Source organism: Gallus gallus, chromosome 3, assembly GCF_016699485.2.
Source record: "Gallus gallus isolate bGalGal1 chromosome 3, bGalGal1.mat.broiler.GRCg7b, whole genome shotgun sequence".
Taxonomy (NCBI): Eukaryota; Metazoa; Chordata; class Aves; order Galliformes; family Phasianidae; genus Gallus; species Gallus gallus.
Window position 1 is genome coordinate 60,728,779 of NC_052534.1, and position 18,414 is coordinate 60,747,192.

Genomic DNA, 18,414 nt, shown 5'->3' on the forward strand with positions numbered 1-18,414 from the left:
CTACTTTGAGAGGTACAGAGTACTGGAACAGGCTGCTCAATGAGGTTGTGGAGTCTCCTCTGAAGATATTCAAAACTCATCTGAATGCTTTCCTGTGTAACCTACTCTAGGGAACCTGCTTTAGCAGGAGGATTGGTTTGGATGATCTGTAGAGGTCTCATCCAACATCTGTAATTCTGTTGTTTACGGTGTTGTTTAAATACCACCAGTTTTGAGATAAATATCTCTGCTCACATTTCTACTAGGTGTTCCTGTAACCTATGCTATGACAGTGCTATTTTAGCCTGTTGAGGCTGTGTGATCAATAATTAATTTTCCAGGTAAGTTTCTGTGACTCCATGGAGGTGGGAGCTACATTGACGCTCATTTTGATTGGAAAGTGTGTATGACCTTTAGCCTGTACAAAAACACTGGTGCCTAACAGCAAAAGCTTAGCTCTATTAACAATTATATTAGCTAGTAGGATTGTTCTTCTCTTCCCAACTACCTGCTTTGATGACATCACGCACCTAAATTACCCTGTAGCTCTACTGTTGGTGCCCATTGCAACCCAGTTCCATCAGGCCAAACACAAAACTGGGCCTCCTCCTCATGTCCTCCAGCCTGCAGCTTGGACTCCTCTGGTAGGAAACCAAGGTGAGATAGTCATACATGAGCTGCAGGAGGCTCCAACCAGATCCCATGTCTGGTCTACCTGGGCATGTTGCACTTTACCCATATCACTGTAAAGGTGGAATGTGTTAGCTGTATAAAGCTTAATGTTGGGCAGAAAGGAATAGTTTCTTCCCCAAGCCTGTAAAAATCGAGTTCATTCAATTAACATCTGTCTTTTGCATGTCTTTTTTATAGTGCTAGCAAGCCAGACAAACACTCCCAAATACAACACAAAAATATATATGTATTTTAATTTTCATTTGGTCATATTTTATTTAACAGAATGTCATTCTTCCTCAGTATTCAACAGTGATTTAAAGTAGTAGTACTCTCCAAAGCAGCCCACTGATCACAGAGAACTGATGATATTTAAATATACACTATAAAGAGTGACATGTTTCACAAGTTGCTTAATCTTCTGATTTTAGGTTGGAACACAACAGAACATAAGTAACAATCTTACTAGGTCCAAGAATAAAATTCAAACTGACAACAAGTTGTGAAAATAGAATACTTAATGAAAATATACACAGAGAGAACATGATTGATAGACTTGTCCTGACTTTACAAATCTCAGACCCCCTGAGCCCTAACAATACTAAATTAGGAATGAACAAACAAAATTTATCCTGAGGATACAAGTGCTGTTTGTAAATTACTTCTGTAACTTTTGAATTCTTGATGCGGTGCTATAGGCTTTTCTGCAAGGCTCCAAAGAAGATTACTTCATGCAAGAAAAAAAAAAGTATTCAGTGGTCATTACTATACGATACAGATCAGGAGAGGCTTAAGGCACAGATAGCCAACCTAGTTTCTGCAATTTTAGGTGTTGCCATGACTAGCTATTAGTCACCATCCTCTAAGATGATTTAATAGATTACATGCATGTTTTTACATGTGCATGAAAGCATAACCAACAGTCAGTGTGAGCTGTTAACAACATTCATTGGAAAAGGACTACTGCCATAATCTACTGCTCCTTAAGTGTTGGGGCAGTAATCCCTAGCTGAAGAGTGATCATTAACAGTCAGGAGAAGGCAACACCTTAAATCACAAGAGCTGTCTCAGATGATTGTCTATCTATACCTTTGTGGATACCTAGTCAAAATCTTTTTGGTATTCATCCGTGGTGAAGTCAGTCTCTGCTCCCATCTTCCATTTCACTCTGGAAGGGAGATTCACTTCACAGAGATTTCTGTAAGGGAAATATTTTAAATAATGGTTTTCAAGCTCCTGTCTGTAGATTGTCAGTGTTTGGTTGGTTGGTGGTCTTTTTTTGTGTTTTTTTTTTTTTCTTTTACAGTTTTCCCCAGTTATACACAGAATGAATTATATACAGAAAAAAAGATGTTGTGGAGTGCAAGGAGTAAGAATGAATGCATGTGGGAAAGGTTAGCAGGATACATTTCATACAACAGTCCATGAAAACACTAAAGCCAACTGATTTAAGAGACATTGTCAAGCTGAAACCTAGTTAACTGCAAAACATTTTTACTTATTTTTAATACTGCTAGGTATTCTACAAGTGTCTGTCCAAACAAATTCATTGCTTTATAATATTTTCTACCATTTAATTCCTTCTGCCACTGAAGCATGAAAGACGCACATGAACCTCAGGGAAAATTATATTTTAGGGAAATTGATTACACGCTAAGTCTTATCAAGGATACAATGCAACCAAACGCTGAAAACCTTTAATTCATTACAATCTTAGGCATTACTTGCAACCATCACCAATTTAGTATTTTTAGGTTTAAATGTAGTGCTTAAAATTGTCACTTTACTTTAAGTTATGTCCACTCTGGATGCCTAGTGGCTACTACTAACATCACCAGCAGACCTGTTAAAGACACAGGACACACCATCAGCAACAGCTTGAAGGCTGTATAATTATCAAACAGCAGCAGGGTGTGTAGGGGAGGTCTCCGTACCACTTATGCTCACAGCCTTCTATACAGAAAAGGAGCAGATACAGATGTTACGGCAAAACAGACTTGAATCCATTCTCCCGTGAAGTTACCTCTGCAGTAGGGGCTTGCCGAATATATCCCTTCCTTCTCCTCTGGACAGGTTTGTGAACATGAGCTTTGCAGTTCCTGGATGCTATGTGATGCCCACATCCCAAAGCCTCAGTTGAAACAGCAGTGGAGACAGTCCAGGCCTGCTGCACATATCAGGTTTAAATACATCAAAATCAAGTTTGTGTTGGAAAGAGAGAAATATATTTTTTTCACCCTTCTGATGGCAGATTTGCCATTGGGCTTTGTAAGGCCTCTTTAATACCAATTACAGAGCAAATGAAAGCCCCTCTCACCATATTCCAATAACCGTTCTGTTCACTCCACCTCCCCGTTATCCTTTACTCCACAGGCTTCCCACCTGCCTTCTGGGTGTATGGCTCCTGGCCTTCTCTTCCTGCATGACTTCTTCAGCCAGGCAGGGCACAGCAGCTTGAATCTTTCTTCAAGTGCCCAAGTCTCAGTCAGCCTAGGTTTCCTCTCTAGCTGAGGATCTGGTGGCAAGCACCAAATCTGTTAAGTCATGTTCTCAAGCTCAATCTCCCTGTCTGTGATTTCACAAGGTAGTTCAGAAGTATCTTCTGAAGACTTGGGAAACTTCATTATAGCCATACAAGTGAAATGGTGTGGAAAAAAAATGAGAACGCTGCTCATAATATACATGGTAGTCCTTCACATCATTTTTGCCATTCCAGCTTTCCAGCACAGGCCATTTTCTATCTTTAATTTTTGCATTTTATCATTTTTCTATTATCTTTTCCCTTTCTGTTTTCTTCCCTTAATTTTTTATTAACCAACGGACCCCATTTGAGATGCTGTGCATTGCTGATGATGCAGCAGCATTTTAAGGAATCACAGCAGTATTTCCATATTAAATACAAATCCTAATTAATTCCCACCATTTGTCTGCTGTTGAGATGTGTCAATTCACTGGAAATTATTTGCCAAAAGCAAATAGATTTGTCACACTTTTATTAGAGAGGACTTGTTTTTTTGCGATTGGTACAGAAACAAAAGGGTTGCCTGAGCAGAGTTCCCATAGACAAAATACTTTGGTCGTGTTTTAACATAAATAGCATGCCATAAGGGAGCATCCACATTTTCCCTTAGAGCAGTGTTTCCTTTCTATTTGAATTCTGCAGAAATATCACCAACTCAGATTTTGAACTCACTGTAGAAACTTTTTTTTTTTAATTTTAAACTTGAGTTTGATATATCCACTATCAATTAAAGCAGTTTATATAGACAAAACATTGGAGAATGAATGACAAATTAATGTGAGCTTGCGACCTATGCTTCAACTGCACCAATGCCCAGCATACTACAACTCATCATTTTTTAAACAGCAAAATCAAGTTGCAAGCTGTGCATTCCATCAGAACTCAATGTCATATTTGTGACAACAGACTTACATAAAGGAAACAAACTAAGATCCCAAAATCTGATAGGAAAAAAATTCCTGCTCATATGGAAGCTGAAATGCAAACTGAATGATATGTCAAAGTTAATTTGCTAAATACAGACCCTTGAAACAGCATTGTTAAAGGTTACAAGGCAATACAGAATGTGGAGTCCTAGATAGCTAGCCTGCACTTTCACTAGAGGTCACTTAAGAATGCCTCCAAATGAAATGCCAATGTTCCTTGTATGGTTAACAGGACATTACTATTGTTCAAAGTCCTCACAAAGAGATCCTCCCTTGACGAGTTCAGAGTTCTCTATTGGGCAGCCAGCAGTACACAGTTCTTCATCAATTAGATGGGGAAAATGTTATTTCATCTTGGGGACATATTTCTTTTTTACTAATTTCTCAGCAGAAGGCACATACATTCACATATAACTCAAGCAAGCCATCCCTGGTTTGTAAAGGGCTCAAGCTAAAATGCTTTGGACATTTCTAAAGAAACTGGGCATGACTGAATCAACAGCCTGACATTCTTCTCACACAAAAGATTTTCTCTCTTTCAGTTCAAACCAAACTGAGTGATCAAAGCATTGCTTTTGCCATACATAAACTCAACATGAATGTCTTGAGATCTGAACATCTCTAACTGACTATTTCCATATTGCTACCTGAGAAATGGGATGACTATTATTTTCTTGATTTCATAGTGTGCTTTGAACTTTTTGGATGAAAGTCTTATTCTCAGCACCACAAACGCATGCACAGAAGTTACTCACAAAATGCCTTTCATTAAAAGGACATTACACAGCTAGCCAAGCGAGTTCTCAGTACAATCCTTTCAGATCTTTTCTCTTGTTTTTCACACTGATACTCTTCTTACAAATTTGTCCTAGTACCCAATCCTGTTGATAGCTCAGAAGGACTTTCCCCAGAGGCAAATAAAAATTATCCAAAACAAACTCAGCTACCCCCTAGCCACAATCTTCTTTTAATATTCTAAACAAAATCCTGAAGTATTATTTTGATTTTTTTTCTCATGCTTATGTTCTTCCAAACATGATATTTTCAAAAATCTGAACAATTCAATACATCAATAAAACAAAAACAACGTATTAACAGTGACATGACCAGAGCTTATTGCAAATTGATTTCCAGGTAATTCTGAATGGTAGAATTATTATATTTGGCAAACGTTTTAATTTCCCAAAGAGAAATAATGAAAGTAAATAATAAAAGAAATTAACATAATACCATCAAGTTACGATTTTGTCAGATATTGTGCTTAGGCTTTGCTGTGGCTGTGTTTAAACAATACAAAGAACGTTCCATGCAATGTACTGAGTTAAAATAATTCTTTAAGAGAGACACAACTGAAGAAAATCTGCTCTTCCACACAATACAGCTGACATCTTGAGGTTCCTTCTACATTTATTTTCTTTAATTCTGTGTTGCTTATGTATACCATTATAAATATCTTCAGTGATAGGCATATCATGTTTGCGGAGTGCAAAACATCTTTTTAAATATGCTATACAATAAATTTACATTTCTGTAAAGACTTCTTAAAGCTATTTTACACCTAATATCTATTGGGAACCTGCATGTTTGTTGGAGCTTAGTGGGACTGATTACCTGTCTTTATAAGGCCAACAGACTTGCACATCTGTGATTGCAGGATCAAGGAGCTTTGTGAATTAAAGTTTTCACGACTTCTCCATATAAGTTCAATAGAGTCTTTCATGGAAAAGACCCTGTGAGAGTGTTTTTTGATCTTGCCAAAAGCATTAAATAATCAATTTTGCACCTTTTTCTCCTTTTTTTTTTTTTTCCCCACTTAGCTGGTTGAACAGGTGAATCCAGTCTTTCCACTAAGTTCCTCATATGGCAGGATTCTTCTGATATGCATATCAGCATGCATAAGCACAACAAGATTTATTCTACCCAATATACAACAAAGGTCAGAAATAAAAATGACCCTCCCAAACATTTGAATTTTATTTTTAGCACTTCAGTTCTGCTATAAAAATTCAACATTAAGTCTTATCATAATAAAGATTGGAAAAAGTTTTCAGTCCAAATTTCAGCTATTAAAAATTGACCTATCTATAAAGATTTTCTACAAGAAGCAAGGGAAAGGGGGAAACCCTTTATGTACTCTAATGAGTAAAAGAGAAATGCCTTCAAAGAATACAAAGAGCATGTGACAGAAAGTTGGTTTTCTTATCCATTTTCATATTTTTTTCCAGTGTCACAACTGAAGTTACCACTGCAAGAATTTGCTTCAGTGAAATAAAATCTGTAGCCAAGAAGACCTGTAGCCCAACTCCTTAACAGTGAGGATCTTATTGAAAAAGTAGGTTTGTTCTTGGTGAAAGATGAAGACCAAGTAATACAAATTTATAATATAACCTACTTTCACTAACTGGAAATAATAATTAATGCTCATTAATTTCAAGCTGAAATCAGGCATCAGAAAACATTACATAAATTACAGCTAATAAAGAAGTCACAAACAAAATAGATTTATCACTTGGTATGCAGAAACTTCATACAGTTGAGCAGACACACTTTCCTACAAAGATCCTCTGTCAGGATTAAGAAGCATTTGCATTTTCTGTCCAGACAGCTGGTGTACTCCGCAATCAGCACTGGGCTGGCTTACACCAAGATTTGGCCCTAGTATACAAAAGCATCCATGAAGACTTTGATTACTATTGTGTCACAGTTTGCACAAATGTGACTAAATCCCAAAGCCCTTGCAAAGAGAGCATTTCTACTGATATTACAGTTTATCTAACAAGGATTTAAGAATCAGCTACAGCAATACACTATTCCACTAGCCATAGATGTGGGAATGTATAACATACATTCAAATATGGCACTTACATAAATCCTAGAGATATATCTTAACTATATAGCATGATGTTACAAGATTCATGAAAAACAGAATAAAATTGTAGATAAGAACTCATCATACTTTCAGGCCCATCAAAGAGTGGGAGTAGTATTACAATACCTTCACCTACTGAAAACTTTTAGGACAGACTGCAAAGACGTAGGCAGCTATCGTTCCCATTTACCCTTTCTGCAGTTGCCACCGATTAATGCTTCTCAAGTTCAGGCTCTGTATCTTTTCCCTTTGCATTTAATAACACATATCATGAGAATAGAAATAAGGGAGTGGAAAGGAGATGACTAGTTCAGACAAGTTTCTGCAATATGCATGTTGAAGTGTATTCCATTCATCGGTATTCCTAATGAACTGCTTTATCTATGTACCGTCTGAGCTAATCAAGGGTGATGCTGGAATTGACTGGCTTATCTCAGCGCTGAGGAATGCCAAAGTTGCCACCATGGATAAATTCTGAGATGACACATTTGCAAAATTTCTCGTAACTCTCCACAGTCTACCAATTCTTAAATCTGGAATCATCCTGGGCAAGGAGAGGTGACCTATAACCAGCAGTTTTGAAATTTCAGTTAACACTGAAGTGATAGAGGAAACTCTTAACACAGAGCTTCAGAGGTGGGGTACCTATGAGCTATTGCCTCCCTCGTGGTCATCTGCTGAGCATATTCTTAACGACTGCATTGTCCAGACATGCTGTTGCAAGATCTCCAATTATATGGATGTGAGCATCCTGTGCTATCTCATTCTGATGCAAAGTTAAGCCCTAATAAGAAATGCCTGTCTAGTTCAGAGGATGTATTCTTGTCTCAGTATATAATAAATTGCACTCGCATCAACACACAACAACGATTACACAGCCCCTGCATTTCCGCTGACTTAATACCTAGGTGAAACCTGTTGAGGTAAAACATATTCTTCTATTATGGCACATGTTAAATATATACACTTACACTACAAAAAAACAAACAAACAAAAAAGTGCCCCAAACACATAGGCTGAGATGTTTGACTACAACTTATTTATATTGATCCTTGCTTGGAGTGGGATGCTGTTGTTCTATGGAAAGTTGTACTGTATAATCATGACATCATCTCAATATACAATCTATAATATATCTAAGTACATTGAATAGGTATGATTTCCTGTATAAACCTTCAATTAAATATACTCGTCTAACAACGTCACCTTATATGTTTGTCAGAGATTGGTAAAAATATATATATGTATGTATCCAAGTCTCCCAGTGCACAGGATTCAGTGATTAACTTTTAAACTCTGCTGCCAGGCTTTACCTTCAGATATTGGTTCTTATACTGAACTTAGAGGATTATTTTCTCATTACAAGGGAGAACAGAGTTCTGGAAAACTTCTTGACGTGCACCCAAAACGCAAGAGAAATAACTCCAATATGGCCCACATTACAGCACCCAGATTAGGGTAACAAGCCAGGTTACTTGCAAACTGTAAATAAAAAGTTAAGGAAGAAACCTCAGACTCATACAGCCAAACATCAAAGCTGTCAAAGAGTTGGTTCCAGCTCATCTGTTATCTTCTTCACAATGCTACATGGTTTATGCTAAATCACAATTCTAAGCCACAAAGTTTGTTGGAAATAAATTCCTACATTTAGGAAATATTTGACTAGCATCCCCAAGTTCTTATAATCCCTCTTTATCTTTGCACACTACTGAGCATTGCAGAGAATATACTGTATATTGCAGTCAATATACTAGCTGCAGTATGGCTTCCCACAAGAAGGACAACATTTAATTGGCTTTGATACTTTTTCTTGTCCGGTATGCGTTTCTCCATGTGTGTGCACGCATGCATGTGTGCATGCACATTTACTACTCCTTTGTACGGTGTACTTCACTGACATATTTAGTAGTCACTCATAGCATTTGCTTACCATAACTTAGAAAGTAAAAGTGGAGGATTACATTGTATTTACAAACAAGTTGGCACTTACAGAATAAATTATTGATTCCTATTTTTATGTTATTTTCCTTCTTTCTTCTCTTCTTTTTCACCTCAGGGCATCCATAATTCAGGCAGAATAGTAAAATCTTCTGCCTCCTTCCATTATGCTACATAAACATGAGTAAATAGGATTCCAGCTGGTACACTCCTTCCTGATGGTTTGCTTGTTGCTGAGTGCCTTCCACTTCAGTTCATGTTTGATGCTCAGGAACTGTTAGTCAAGGGAAAGCAAAGGCTGCATGTTTTCTTCCTCATTCTTATCCATGCGTTTTAGCACCCCAGGATCCACCACTGACTGAGACCTGCAGAAGGGTAACGTGTTTATTTGACATTTCTAGATGAAAACAAATGAAGGTAAATCTCAGCTTTCTTTTGCTTTTCCTTTCTGCTGGGGCTTAAAAAACAATGATACTGTTAGACATATCATCCAGTCATCACAAATGGTCAGAAAATAGCCTTAAAAGAGTGGATACATGCATTTAAAGAGCTCTGTATTGGTTTGTAGAAATAGGGGCAAAAAGTGCAAATAAAATAGATTCTCCTTTCTTCGGTGAAGGAATAAAGTGTGTCCTTAGCACAGAACAAAGAGCAAACTAAGCTGTCTTTTGGATTGATGTAAGCACTGAGCCTCTCTACCAGAAAGCAGCTGATTGGTAAAGAAGGTATAATTCAGCCACCCAGCTGGCTAGGCATGCTGCAATTAGTGGCATGTATTAGCTAGAGGCACATTTGTTCCTTTTCTGAACAGCACTTAATGCAACAGAGCATGCTCCTAAGCCAACCCTGGGGAAGACTGCCATGGCCAGCAGGATTTCTGGAGCAGTGGACACATCTGTCAAACTCACTTGTCAGCTCAGTTAAACACAGCAGAAAAGAATAGCAAAAAGGCGAATTCAGTGATGATTGTAAACCTTCTCCAGATTCTCTGATTCAGCACAGAAGCATGACACTGGTATGGATACCATGCAATGGCTATTTGTGAGGGAGAAAGAAGCCCCAGCCTCCAGCAAAATCAAAACATTCTGTTGGAAACAAAGCCCGAAGTGGTGAGAATGAGTCTCACATCGTGTCACAAGCTTGTCAAAAAAAAGACACTTCTAGGATACAGTAAAAGAAACATTTGATAGATGTTTGCTTTAAAGTGTGATGAATCTTATGCTAGAGATGTAAATTTCTCTTCCTTCCTGCAAAGAATGTGTGCATCTCAACAATGTAGGCACATATTTTTGATCAGAAGAAGCACTACACGTTTGCCCATCTGAAGGTCTACAGCACAGAGAAAAAGCTTTATGAATTTAAGATAAAAACATATTATCAGTATCCCACTCTAAGATGATCCCCTGAAGCCAATGAATGAGGCTGCTTGCAGGAGTTCATTTGTTTTTTCTCAAAAACTATAAGGAAAATATTTAAAAAAACAAACAAGGAAAAACATCTGAATCAAACCTGATGTGAATACTTTAAATACAAGGATATTTTCTAAGAATAATTATCACATGCTCCTACCAGTGCTACAGTCAAGAAAATCAACTTTAAAAATCTGATGGTCTCTCTTGTGATAAACACAATTAAAAATTTCTAATTAATACTGTACAATAACCATCATCTAGAATGTTAGTCAGATGAACAGGCAAAAAAGTTAAACCAATGAATTAAAAAAAGTTTTTTATAAATCTGCACAAGGTACTGTTTAAAGCTGATTAAAAATTTGCTGGTGGGAAATTGTACTAGAAAATCCAGTTCATCAAGATAAAAAAAATGCTGTGAGAGCATACTAATTTCAAAGAATTCCCAATTGAATCTAAGTACTAATAGCAGACTGTGCCTTCTTAGGCTGCCAATATCTGAGAAACCAAAGTTTTCATTTCTCATCTGTGGAACTGAAGGAGAGATGAAAAGTCTGCAAACACGGACTCAAATTCCCAGAGAGGCAGTTATGACCATAAATTCTCAGGGCCTCCAATTGCAAGCTTCCCAATTCCAAGGCAGAAGTGAAAATGAAACTGCACAAATCCTGACCTATAGTTTGCAAGCTCAGGAGAACAAATTCCTTGTAGAAGAAGAAAAAATGGCTTTCATTCAGTTAAAATCAACATTTACTGTCTTCCAATTCAGCAGCAATTCATGAACAAAGTTACATAAAAGGGAAAGTATTTGTGTAAATCCATAACATCTTTTATTTCTGTCTCCCAAACAACTTTACAGACATTGCTGAATATATTCTCACAAATTACAACAGAACTGAGCTGTAATGCAAAGTCCCATTGCAGAGGCAAGGAACCAAAGCTATACACAGATAATTTGCAAACTTGGTCAACCCAGACATCTGCCCTGTGGAGTTAGATGTGCAGATCCTTGTGACCCCATCTGAATGTCTCCGCCATGAGAGCCATGAGTATACATGGCCACACACTAAATATGATTACTGAGACAGCTGCAGCAATGCCACAAATGTGAAGGTGTTCTCCTAAGAGGTTTGTGCTACTTGGTGGGGCTAATTTCTCCTTATCTCCACCAGTCTACCCACGATCAGCCTTTATTTCCAGGAGAGGTCATCCAGTTTACCCAAAGTTCAAGCAGATCTTAAGGAACTTCAGTGCTTCACATAGGGGCAAAAGCCAATAACAAAGAAATGAACTCTTAGCATGATCTTGGTTTATGAATGACAATGTTTCAAAGCAATAAGCTAATTCTAGACTGCCAAACCAAATTAAACAAGGTAACTGTTGGAGATTTGTCACCCTTGGGAAATTTCACGTACAAACTCAAGCACTTTTGTTGACCTCCTTCATGTTTTCAGATGTCGTGCTTCTGCAGTAACATACCACACTTAGTGTGGTTTTAAACAGAGAGAAATATAACCTGTCAGATATCCAATTCAAGTTACATTTAATTTTAAATATAATAGTGTTTATTTCTTTCTACCTATCTTAAATTTTCTATTTCTAAAATGTTTGTGCAGCTAATACTACAAAATTGTGGTATTTTGTCCAGAATCATGCTACCATTCCCTCCTACTTGGTACTACCACAGTAAGTCTACTTAGTACTTTTTATATCCAGCATCTGGGAAGGAAGATTTCAGCAGGTACTGCAGATATGCTAACTGAAAATGAGTATGATGATGGTGAGGAAATTTCAGCTGAATATAACATAGATCCAATTTTCAACATCCTTATTTTCTGCAATGTGTTTCCTACTGTGTCAACTAGCCCAGATTGAAAGAATATCTGGCAGTAAACTGCAGATCAATTGGAAGTATACAATGAAGTATAAGTATGCTTGAAAGACTTTTCAAGCACAAGTTAAATGAGAATAAAGTAGGTATGCTTTCTCCCCTTAAAGCAAGAGAAAAGAATGTCAATCTGCTGCTTTTCCAAAGTGCTTCTTCAGAGTAGCCTGGAAAACCCTGTTTCAGGGAGTCTTGTCACAGGACTGATCATGGGTCCTTCCTGCATCCTTGGATGAGGCAATTTCCTCTCATGACTTAATTTCATCACTAAGAATTCCATATTTCAGCTCTTACATTCCACCCAGCTTTCCAAGTAAGCTTCTCTACTGATTCATAATACTTGTATTATGTACAAATCGTATATAAATACTCATTTTCCTGCCCTCCCCTGGCTACTCTTTCCCTGTCCCATTTTCTCAAATACTTGTAGCAGTTGCATCTTTTTCATATGGATTCAGGACCTTTTTTAACTTTACTTATCCTAGTTCATTCCCAGCCAGACTCTTAATATTTCCCACTTTCAGTGCATTATAGATTTCTGATACAAAATCTTTAAACTTTATTTTTTTGTTTGTTTTTATTTCTATGGCAATTTTCCCCTCTCCATTTCCTAAAAAGTATATCTCTTTCAAACTGCACTGTCTTAACAAGTCTTAAGATATACTCCAGCCAACATCATTTTCCTGGCTGACAAGTCTCAAAATATTTTCTCCTGTTTGACTTGCTCCCAGATTCTCTCTTCCTTCTGCATTGAATGCCAAGTCCTGAAAATGAATTCTCAAGTTAGCATATTCTGACTTTATTTAAAAGACTTTATGTAGATTCTCTGTCCCATTCATTCAATGCTAGGCTTAACCAGTATGAATTGATCAGCCTCTTCTGCCTAGTAACTAGTGATTGGACAACAGGCAAAAATTAATACTATGGATTATAGTCAGGAGTCTTCTTAAAGAAAAAAAAAAAAGTTCTTACATCTAATAAGCTGATGAAACTACCAACAGGTTCATAAACAAGGAACACAGGAAGTTCCATACAAACACAATGAAGAATTTCTTTACTGTGAGAGTGCACCAGAACAGGTTGCCCACAGAGGTTGTGGAGTCTCCTTCTCTGGGGATACTAAAGACCTGTCTGGATAACTACCTTGTGACCTAATGTAAGGATACTGCTTTAGCAGGGGAATGGACTCAATGCTCTCTAGAGGTTCCTTCCAACCCCTACAATTCTGTGATTCTATGATTTTGTGAGAAGGCAAATATTAACCTCCTGGCAATATGAGGTTAACATATTAGCATCTTTAACCCACCTCTTCATGGACTTGGGAGAGAGGTCCTTTTCTATATCTTTTGCTGGAGCATTGTAGGAGTCCACATTGCATTCACTGTCATCATCATATTCGTGGTCTAGCAGTGTTCTTGCCCATGTCCCCATGTCATATGGGGGCAACATTCCTCCAAATTCTGAAGGCAGGATCTCAGGATGTATTAGCTGATGTAGACTGTTGAGGTTATTACCATGAAGGAATATCTGTATTTATATAAAAAAGATAAAAATAAAGCAGTATCACAAAAATCATCAAAGCCCAAATTGCATCATCATTATTACAGAACATTATACAGTTCCAATATTATGCCTATGTTGGGCTAACAGCGATAGCCACCAAGGCACGCATTACTTCTACCTTCAGTACAGCCAATGTTCATATACCTACAAAGCAATTAAAACAGTAATGTTTGCAGGACAAGCAACCTAAGGATTGTATGAACTAATGCTGACTAATAAGACAGACAGAAGTCAAGACAGACAGACTGCTTATCTTTTGTAATTTGTTTCTCCCAATCCTGAGAAATAAATTAAGTACATAAATTAAGCACATAATTTAGTAAATAAAATTAGAATTCATTATATACATTAAGGAATATATATTGACTTCCAAGCATCCAGCCTTGAGTTCTACGAAAATAAAATAAAAAAGACAAACAAGAATATGATGAAGAAAATTACTTCCTTCTGTTCATACATGGCAAGGTACAAACCAAGTAATAACAGTAAAATACTTTCAGTGACAATAATGGAATTTCTGATGGACTATTTGATATTGTCCATCAGTATTTTTATTGACTGACTTATTTTCAGGCATGCTTTACATTTACATACACATAGCATAGTGTATGTATACGATGTGCACACATACCTACACTGACATTTATACTTATGTTTATATTTAACCTTCTTGTTTCTCCTCAGAAACCTGCAAAGGGTGATCAGTGAATACTAAAAATGGAGGATCTCTGGATTTGGATAGCCTTCTCCCGCTTTGGAGGACCTGTAGACCTTCCACTGAGAGGAAATGCCTTCTCTTGGGTGTGGCTTCACAGATAGCTCAAAGCCACTATTTCTAGAGTAGCAAAAAGGCCAGGATTCACTTCTTGGCACCAGGAGCAACACAGTTGACATTCACAGAGTTAAATTCCCTTTATCTCCAGAACAGGCTCATCTCATCAATACTACTTACTGGTCCTTGAATTGTTCCAAGGCAATGTCTAAGAGAGTACCAGCTGGCATTGGCCAGTGCCATGCCAGAGAGTGCTTGTACAATTAAACAGTAAGAATGGCAGTGCCCAGTCCTCCTTTAATTGGCTTGTGCAGAAGCAGCCAAGAAGGCAAGGGAGGTTATTGCCTCATATCATTGTCTCTTGCTCTGCATGGGGAAGACAGGGTGTGCACATACATGGAGTGCTACCAGTTCACATCCTACCTCACCTTGCAAGGACTTCTCTGGGTAGCTATACCTTGACTTATCAAATGTTAAATTCAAAAAGCAGAAAGAAAAAAAAAGAAGAAAAATATGCTTGTCTCATATTTCAGCCCATTTGGTCATGGGACATGGTCTCTGTACCTGAACTGGAAAACTGAGGCTGTAATAGGAGTGAGGAAAGGTAAAGAAACAGTCATAAATTTTGTCATCTTCCAGTCAGCTGCAGAGACAGAAAGTTTAATGTAAACATGCAAATACAGTATTTCCTTCTCAGAAAGGAATTATCTTTGCATGATAGAACAAATACTAATAGCAAAAGCAATTTATTTTATAGTCATTTTCAAACTGGATGTTTCACTTTTTTAGCAATTACTTACTATACAGGCTACACATTTATCTCAAAGTACTACATTTATCTCAATGCAATTATCAGTTGCAAGTCTACCAGACATATTCAAAAATTGCAAAAATAATTCAAGAAATACATAAGAGATAAATAATGAGACCTTGATACAATTCTGAAGAGAATTCTGTGGGATTTTTTTTTTTTTTTCACAATAATTTGTTCTCTTTTCTTTTTCTTTTGAAAAAGAAACTTTATTAACTGCAATGTTTAACTACCTAACTACTGGCAGAATTGACTAAGAATTAACAAAAACACTTGTAAGAAGTTTGCATTTGGACAAGTGAAGAGCCACTGATGTAATCTATCTGGACTTCAGTAAGGCTTTTGACACTTTGTATCCCACAACATCCTTCTCTCCATATTGTTAAGATATGGATTTGATGGGTAGACTGTTCAGTGGATGAAGAACTGGCTGCAAGATTAAATTCAGAGAGTGGTGGTCAGTGGCTCAATGTCTGGATGGAAATCAGTGGCAAGTGGTGTCCCACAGGTGTCAGTGCTGGGACCAATACTCTTTAATATCTTCATCAATTACATCAACAGGGGGTCAATTGCACCCTCAGTAAGTTTGCTGATGACACCAAGCTGCGGGTGCAGTCAACACTCCAGAGGGACAGGATGCCATCCAGAGGACCCTAGACAGGCTTGAGCAGTGAGCCCAGGTGAACAAATCCAAATGCAAGGTCTTGCACTTCAGTCAAGGCAACTCCCACACCAATACAAGCTGGGGGATGAAAGGGTTGAGTGCAGCCCTGCTGAAAAAGACTTTGGGGTACTGGTGGAAGGGAAGCTGGACATGAGCCAGAAGTGTGCCCTTGCAGCCCAGAAAGCCAAACATATCCTGGGCTGCATCAAAAGAAGCGTGGCCAGCAGGTCAAGGGAAGTGATCCTGCCCCTCTACTCTGTGCTGGTGAGGCCTCACCTGGAGTACTGCATCCAGATGTGGAGTCCTCAGTACAGGAGCGACACAGACCTCTTGGAGTGTGCATCCAGAGGAGGGCCACAAAAATGATCCAAGGGATGAAACACCTCTCCTACGAGGACAAGCTTAAAGAGCTGGGGCAACTAGCCACTGATTCAGATGTCTTGATAAATATTTATATACCTAACTGATTAGCACACATATTCCACTGCCTTGTCGCTTACTTTTAATCTTGTAACAAACCCAGGAGGCGTACTGTACTCCCTGGTTGTAGATGGTCCTTGACTTAGATAGGCCTCAAACATATCTGGCCCTGTAATGTTCTTTGTTGAAGCTGTAGTCAGTCGAGTGTAACTGAATCCTGCAGAATGAGTTTTCATTTGCATATTTATAACAGATATTACATAAAAGCTTTTGTAATCTATAGTTCAAAATCTGTGAATACAAGAGGCCTCCAAAGCATAATCTGTCAGTAATAAATAGGTAAACACCAAGGATCATTGTAGCCTTGTAGACTGTGTTTGCAGAGAAAAAACAGAGCTCCTTTGAGACCTGATCCTGTAAGCGAATAAACAAAAAATATCACCACATTCTTTGTAATGATTTTGTATGGAATGCAAATGGATTTTGCTGGATGACAAATTTCCTGTTACAGAAATAATATCATTCTATGTGGTATTGCCACCAAGCTCTAACTTAATTGCACTGATGCAAATGCTGCAAATTAAGCAATGTCTAAGAGACTGCTTGTGCTCATGCACAGACACATGCACACATTTCCTTTCACTGGCTTTAACTCAAGTGACTATTTTCAAGCTACTGTGCACCAGCTGTGTATTTCAGTTCATACCAATGTCAAAGAAATCACTAAGAAAGGACTTGGTATTCAATACGCCTATCATAAACGAAAGACAGAAATCATTCCAAAATTTTATTGCCACAACTTTCTTAGGGAAATTGCAATACTGACAATATTGGGTTATATAACGCAGAAGGAATCATATGCCTGTATGTAAAAATAAATTTAAAAACACTGCTTTACAGTGTCCTTGAAGGATAAAGTTACAGGTGTCTGTAAAACAGATAAAAAAGCTTTTTACAATACAACTGCAATTAAGAACTTTCCACCACTAATAAGTTGATGTATATCTATTTATGTTACGATACATCTGCTGACTACAATTACCAGGTAATGGAGAATGAAAAAAAAGTATACCCTTTTTCGTGTCTTCTCCTTTAAAAAGGGCCGTATAACTGTGTAGAGGGCATGAATATACCATGGTTGATTGACAAAATGTATTCCTCCGAACCGAGCTGGAAAACTGTCCTGTATATGAGAAAAAAAATAATAATAGATGCAATGTGAGTTAATTCCTAACAGAAGTAGCACCACACATATGTCAAATCTTTTTTCTTTTTTTTTTAATGCTGGATGCTTTCATTTTTATAATTTAAATGAAAAGACATATTTTTCAAAAAAAGCATCCCTTCAGTGTGCTTCAGCCTTCCATACCAAGGAGCAACACATCCTGAGCAGACTGGTTAAGAACTGTGATGAAATACCTATGACATTCAAAAAATGAGAACGGAGACAGTACTTCTAACCTCCAGAAATGCTCTGAACACACAGCATTTGTCCATAATGTATCTATGCAATATATTTTTCTCCTTCCCACTTCTCTGGAATTTTATTCATTTTATTTACTTGTCACTAAAGAGCACTGGAAATGTCCCTCTGATTTCCACTACTGTTAAAAATGTCTCCAGTATTATTTGTATTTCATAAAACTGAGAATACATTAGACATTATGCATAAATGTGTTATGCAATATCCAGTACCATAATTCTTCTCATGTTGTCAGAAGCCTTCTGGAAACTTAAATGTATGGATAGAATACCTCTACTGAAGAAATGACATTTTTTTCCTATCGAAAAACACAAAGGGTAGACAACTCCGTAGTAAAGTTTCTGATTTGCATTTTCAGTTTCTAAGTGAAGCGAATATGTCAAAGGATCTGGCAGTCTGAAAAGGGTAGACACTGTCCTGGAACACAGTTGCCAAATTCATCACGTCCTGATTTTGTCTTTGCCTGATTGATCATATGCTCAAACAATGCAATAAGCTGCTG

General features: G+C 37.6%; 1 protein-coding gene across 3 annotated transcripts in view; it reads right to left on the reverse strand.

The window, feature by feature from the left end:
- Nucleotides 1-878: 878 nt before the first annotated feature.
- CLVS2 (clavesin 2) overlaps nt 879-18,414 on the reverse strand; it is a 58,421-nt gene continuing 40,885 nt past the window's right edge. The window contains exons 3-5 of one of the 3 annotated variants that reach the window (XM_426173.8): nt 17,502-17,612; nt 13,506-13,726; nt 879-9,270 (exon numbers count right to left, since the gene is read on the reverse strand). In XM_426173.8, coding sequence (XP_426173.3) covers nt 9,183-9,270; nt 13,506-13,726; nt 17,502-17,612 — 420 coding nt within the window. In that variant the 3' untranslated portion in view covers nt 879-9,182. Of the gene's footprint in view, nt 9,271-13,505; nt 13,727-16,285; nt 16,844-17,501; nt 17,613-18,414 lie in introns of those variants that run through there. The other 2 variants (XR_005858173.2, XR_005858172.2) reach the window with 2 other exon arrangements.